Consider the following 6,519-nt stretch of genomic DNA (forward strand, 5'->3'; position numbering starts at 1 on the left):
AATAAAATAAAATAAAATAAAATAAAATAAAATAAAATAAAATAAAATAAAATAGATGTGGCAGTCATCCTTGATTCGCTCCTTCCCTCCCACCCTCCAGACTGTTAACAAGAGCCACTGGACGTGCACAACAGACCTGACTGGATCCAATCTCGCGTCACCCCTGCCCGCGATCCGGTTAGGCACCCTGGATTTCTTGCCTGAAATGTGGCAAGACCCGCCACCCTCAGCCCTCCGCAATGCATTCTCCGCTCAGCAGCAAGAGGATATTCTTAGGAGTCAGACCACACCGTCCAGCGCCTTCCTGGTATGCTGACATGTGAAGCCAATGCCTTCCCCGGCCTACGGGGTCCTTGGGACGGAGCCAGGGCCCCCTCTCCTGAGCTGTCCCCCACTCTCCATCCCCTGCTCACTTGCTGGCAGCCACACTTGCCCTCTGGTTCCCGTTTTACTCCCTGCCAAGTTCTTCCTGCCTCAGGGCCTTTACATGTGCCGCTGCCCCACCTTCCCACTGGTGCTCATCCTCCAGCCCTCAGTGAACACTTCTCCACAGGGAGGTCTTTCCTGTCCATCCTGCGGTGGAAAGGAAGACTCCTCCTGCTAGTCTCTTTCCGGTTTGGTTGTGGGCACTCATCATGGTCTATGGCAACTTTTGTCTGTCCCTGGACCTGCTGATTGCCAGTGCCCCCCCCACCCCAACCCCACTGTGGAAAGTGAGCTTGTCTGGCCCAGCTCCTGCGGCAGTGCCTGGCACACAGAAGGTATCAGATGCACATTCACTGGGCACCTGCGGTGCTAAGCAGTCGGCTTGTATCGTTCCATGTGACCCTGACCACCACATGCGACTTAGGTACTCTTAAGATTGTGCACATTTTACAGAAGAGGACACGGAGGCTCTGAGAAGGAAGTCACATACTCAAGGCCACAGAGCACTAGAGGCAGAGCTGGGATCCAAGTGGTCTGCTCCCAGAGCGGTGGCCCCCAATGAGTCACTGTTTTGCTGTGAGTTGTCTTCCTCTCCCAGCGGGAAAGATTTGAGAAATACTTAAGGTAGAGGAATGATTGTGGTTTAGTCACCTTGGGGTGTGGCGTGATGCTGAGATGTTTGGGCAGAGTGTGGCACGGGACGTGACGACCGTGGTGGGGGGGGAGGGTAATGGTGGATTTCGGGGGGGGCGGCGATGGGGTCTGAGACGTGCTGGGACAGAAGCTAGCTGCGGCTACAAGCTCACAGCGGGCAGAGAGTCAGCTGTGAGAATAGCTGAAAGTCTTCTGCAGCCAATACTCCGCTCTGAGCCATGACAAGCTGTGAATACACAGCTCGACGGCAACCAGATGAACCCAACCCGCCACCGGGCATTTCACCAAAGAGACTGGCAGGGAGCAAAGTGCTGATGATGCGTGGCTGGTGGACACAGGCATTCTTGCCTACCGTCGAGGAAATGCTAACAGCGTCTGCTGAGGTCACTCTGGCAAACAGCCGCTAGTGTGCAAAATGCTATCTGTTCCTTTTGGTCTAAATATGGATGTACTGTTTTTTGGGTTTTTTTTTTTCGTGTGGTACTCGATTTCTTGTCCTTCAGTCTGTTTTCCTGTATTCTGGATTTCTACGATTGTTTCTGATCACAAAGTAATCCACACTTGTCAGTAAAACACCAAACATCAAAAAATAACATAAAACGGAAACCTCCTGCGATCTCTTCTGTCTGCATTAACTGTTTGGTGTGTACTTTTACAGAACGTTTTCCCCAGTGCCTACCTTTTTATTATATTTAATTTTTTAATGTTTATGTATTTATTTTGAAAGAGGGAAAGCACAAGCAGGGGAGGGGCAGAGGTTGAGATGGAAAGAATCCCAAGCAGGCTCCGCACGATCGGCGGAGAACTCACGAACCATGAGATCATGGCCTGACCTGAAATCAAGAGTCGGATGCTCAGCTGACTGAGCCACCCAGGTGGTCCCACGATCACCCAGTTTACTCACGGGAAAGGCTGCAGGCTGCAGCACCGAGGAGTAAACTGAGGCAGAGCCCAGCAGACCCCCTGAGCAGAGAGAGTGCTTTGGAGATCTACAAGGTCCTCCCTGAAGCATCAGATTACAGATCACAACATGCATACATGGAAACTACCCACGCTCGCAGAAGAACCCAAAAGGATTTGAAAGCAGTACCCAGAGCCCGTCAGGGCTGGGCACAGAGCCTTCTCACACCAGCCAGCCAGGTAACCCACACCATCGAATTCACGGGCAGCGGGCAGGGCACTCAGGGGGTTGTGGGGACAGCAAGCCATCTAGACTGAGCACAGGTCATAACGGCAGAAAGTGAGAGCAGGTCAAATGACACGGGGTTGGTGTCAAAACAGATACAGATGAAGGACACAGAACAGAGCCGGGAGTTCGACCCACACACGCGCACACGGACAGCTGATTTTTGACAAACACGCGAAGGCAATTCAGTGGAGAAAATTCAGTGGAAATGTTTCCAGTGGAACAGTTCGGCCTTTTTAACAAAGCCCGTGGAACAAGTGGATACTCTCAACGACCAAGTTGAGCTTCAATGAACACTTTGCATCATTACAAAAATTAACTCTCTAGGGATCCCAGAAGAAAACACAAAACCTAAAAACCCTACGGTTTATGGAAGAGAACCTTTGTGGCCTGTGACAGGCAAAGATTTCATAGATATGGTCCCAAAAGCATGATCCTCGAGGAAAATGATTGATAAACTGGACTTCGTCAAGTTAAAAACTTCTGCTCTTCAACAATTAGTTGACTGTGGGGCACTTGGACACCTGCATTGAACAGTGACGTCAGGCCCCTTTTCTACACGGTTCACAAAAACTCACTCAAAATAGACCAACAACCTAAACAAAGAGCCGAAACTATAAAAGTCTTAGAAGAAAACACAGGAAGGAATCTTAGCGGCTTGGGTTGGGCAATGGTCTCTTAGGACATCAAAAGCATGGAAGATCCCCAAGAAAGGCTAAAATAACAAAGATTGCACATCCAAAATTTTGACAGATCACAGAGTAGCCGGAACTCCTAAGCACGGAAATGTGAAATGGCACCAACCGCTGTGCAAAGAACGTCTGGCGGTTTCCTGAAAGGTCGGGACACATCATTGCGTGGTTCAACTGTTCTCCTGGTGTTTGCTCAAGAGAAAGGAAAACACAGGTCCTCGGTGAAAGCTGTCCGCACGGGTTCACGGCAGCTCTATTTTTATCAGCCCAGAATCGGAGACAGCGCAGATGTTCGCCAACAAGCGAAGGGACACACAGACTGTGTTCTATCCAGGAAGTAGACTGTTAATTCGGCAATTAAGAGGAGTGAACTACTTGTACACGCAACATGGCGAACCTCAAAATACTTCTGCCGAGTGCAAGGAATCAGACCAAAAAGACTACTGGCTGTATCAGTGCATCTATATAAAGTTGCAGAATGCGCAGATTAAACCAAAATGCCGTAAGGCTGCCCAAGGAACGGAGGTGCGTGCACGAAGCACTGGCAGGTGCTGGAAATGGGTAATGGATATGTTCGTCATCTGGACCGTGGACATGGCTTCCCCCTGGGTGTAGACGGGTGTCAGAATGCATCCAATTGTTCGCTTTAGAAAAGTGCAGTTAACTGTAGGTCAATTATACTTCACAAAAGCCATAAAAGAAGTGAGAACATATTCTAGTTCTGAAAATTAGTGTTTTTTTTTTTAACCTAACACTATTATCAAGGGACATCTTTCCACGTCAGCGTCTACAGAGAGCCCTCATCTTTGAAGAGATGTGTGGTCTCCATCTCACTGGTATAATGGGATATGTTTAGCCAGTCTTGTGTAGGTAGGCATTTAGGCCTTTTATCCTTTTCCTCCTATGTAAAACTTTGCACACTTACAGGGAGATATCTTACAGGGAGATCGCTAAAGACAGAACCGTTAAAAATGTGGTTGATAATGCCAAACTGTCCTCCAAAAGAGCTGTCCCAACTTTATGCTCCTAAAACGAGAAAGTCCTTTTCCTTACACTCTCATAATACAGGCTATCTTCATTGTTTTTCATCTCTGTGTACCTCATGGGCAAAAACTAGATTTCTTTGACTTGATTTGTATTTATTTCTCTGACTATTGGTAAGCTTTAAAATTTTTTTATGAAGGGTAATTTTGTATATTTCTACATTCATGAACTGCCAGCTCATAGGTTTGGTCTATCTTCCTATCATCCTTTTTCTTGTTTTATTCTTGTTTACTCCTGGGAGCTCTTTATATAATTATAATCCTTTGACCATTACACAGGTGGTAAATATTATTCCCCCATTACCTGTCAACTTTATTTTTATCTTTGAGTCATTTAAACTTCCTACATAGTCAAATCTGTCCATCTTTTTTCTTATTTCTTTGCAGGCCGGCGGTGAGAAATTCAGCAAAGCTGCCCCCTTACCCAGAGAAACCAGGTTCCTGTAGTTCTCCAGCATCACATCTCTGTACAGGTCCTTCTGGGCAGGCTCCAGCTGCTGCCACTCCTCCTGCGTGAAGTCCACGGCCACGTCCCTGAATGTCACTGATTCCTGTAAGAGGAAACCCACAACCGCTCACCGCAGGGCCCTGCTCACAGAGGTCTGGAGAAATGGCCGGAAAAGCCAAGAGGACTTAGGGAAGGCAGACAAATCTGGAGTGATTTCAACAAGGTTCGGAGTTCTGAAGGGACCAACTGCTCAGTGTCCTTGGTGCCTACTTCTATTGGGATGGTCCTCAGACAGAGAAACAAAACAAACGTAAGATTGTTTAGAGCGGAAAGTGACACACTTGAGAAGCAGAGAAGGAACCAAAGGTATAATGACCGTAACCCTGTGAATCGCCCTGTGCATGAGTTGCCCGTCAAAGGCGGAATCCTAGATGGGATCCAGTAGTTCAACAAACTGTCCTGAGCCCCTACGGAGCTGCAGGCACTGAGCTGGGTGCTGGGCAGGAGCCATGGAAAGTTCAAGAACCAGGTCCTCATGGACGAGGCAGGAACACACACAGGACGGACCGGCCATCTGCTCAATACCACTGTGAAGGTATGAACGAGATCCTCCAGGCGCCTGAGCAAAGGCAGCCTGAGGGGGTGTCCGGGGAGATTTCGGAAAGTTGACACCAAATGTGGTCTGAGGGGACAGTTAGTGGTTGGGTCCGTGGGATGAGATTCTGGAGGGGGGAGGGGCTGGGATGAAGACCTGAGGCTAAAAGGCAGATGGGCCCAGGGCGGGGGACGGTGGGAAGTTCACGGGGTGGAAGCCTCAGTGCCTTCCCAGCTGATGCTGTGAGCCCCATGGATATAACAAATATCCCATAGCACGGGAGGTAACGACGGGGGGGGCGATGGTGGCCATCACAACAGTGACAAGACCTATCACTTGTTATGCAGACGCTATGGGCCGGGTCCCATTCGAAGTGCTTGTTATAGGTCGAGTTCTGCCCACCCCCAAGTCCTAACCCCCAGCATCCCCGAATGGGACGTCATTTGGAACTAGGGACAGTGCGGTTGCAATTAGTTAGGAGGAAATCATACTGGAGGAGGAGGGGGGCCCTTAAACCTCCAGGACTGGCATCCTTATAAAAAAGGGAAATTCAGACCCGCACGGGCGCACAGGGAGAACACCCCGTGAAGTGACCTTATGCCGCCACAAGCCAAGACCTACCAGCGGCCAGAAGGGAGGCCCGGAACGCATCCTTCCCTAACACCCTCAGAGCAAGCACGGCCCTGCCGACACCATGACCTTGTGGCCTCCGTCCTCCAGGACTGTGAGGACACACAGTTACGTTGTTTAAGCCCCCCAGTCTGGGGTCACTCTTCTTACGGCAGCCTTAGCAAACCAACACATCCGTCTTGCTCTCAGTGATCCCCAGTGCTTTGTACCATGCCTGGCATACAGTAGGCACTCACTAAGTAGCTCCTGAATGAATCCGTGGATCAGTGAGTGAGGAGGGCATGAGGACTGAGGAAGTTAATCCACGTCTGAGGCTCAGAACATTGCACGTACACAGTAAGTGCTCAAGCACCGTCAGCCACCGTTACTGCCGCCCACTCGTCCTCGACTCTCTCCTCGGTCCTCTGAGCACCTCTGCCGGCTGGACAGTGAGAGACCCTCTCCGCGGGCCACTCCCTTCATTGTCCCGAGTGCCTGCCCAGTGCCAGGGCTCACGCTGTGCCCCCCATCTCAGTCTCAGCGGCCCCCACCACTTGACGTGGAAGCAGCATAACCCGGTGGTTATGGGTTTGGACTTGGGAGCCGGGAAGCCTGCAGCGAAATCCTGGCTTTGCCCCTTCCTGTGTGTCCTTGGGCTGTGTGTCCTTGGGCTACTGTCTTAACCCTTCTGTGTCTTGTTTGTTCAGCAGGCTTCAGAACAACAATGTCCCCCCCCCCGCCCCGGTACTGGTCACGAACTTCAGACCAACAATGTCCCCCCCCATAGTGATCATGGACTTCAGAACAACAATGTCCCCCCCCCCGTAGTGGTCACGAACTTCAGAACAACAATGTCCCCCCCCCCC

General features: G+C 50.3%; 1 protein-coding gene across 6 annotated transcripts in view; it reads right to left on the reverse strand.

The window, feature by feature from the left end:
• ZNF71 (zinc finger protein 71) overlaps nt 1–6,519 on the reverse strand; it is a 25,488-nt gene that overhangs the window by 4,419 nt on the left and 14,550 nt on the right. For 3 of the 6 annotated variants that reach the window (XM_040465388.1, XM_040465387.1, XM_040465386.1), the window contains exon 3: nt 4,426–4,552. The exons of 2 other annotated variants lie outside the window; for them this stretch is intronic. In XM_040465388.1, coding sequence (XP_040321322.1) covers nt 4,426–4,552 — 127 coding nt within the window. Of the gene's footprint in view, nt 1–3,070; nt 3,603–4,425; nt 4,553–6,519 lie in introns of those variants that run through there. One more of the 6 variants, XM_040465390.1, reaches the window with a different exon arrangement.

This window comes from Herpailurus yagouaroundi, unplaced genomic scaffold (assembly GCF_014898765.1).
Source record: "Herpailurus yagouaroundi ecotype Mexico unplaced genomic scaffold, PumYag 557, whole genome shotgun sequence".
In the NCBI taxonomy this organism is placed as follows: domain Eukaryota; kingdom Metazoa; phylum Chordata; class Mammalia; order Carnivora; family Felidae; genus Herpailurus; species Herpailurus yagouaroundi.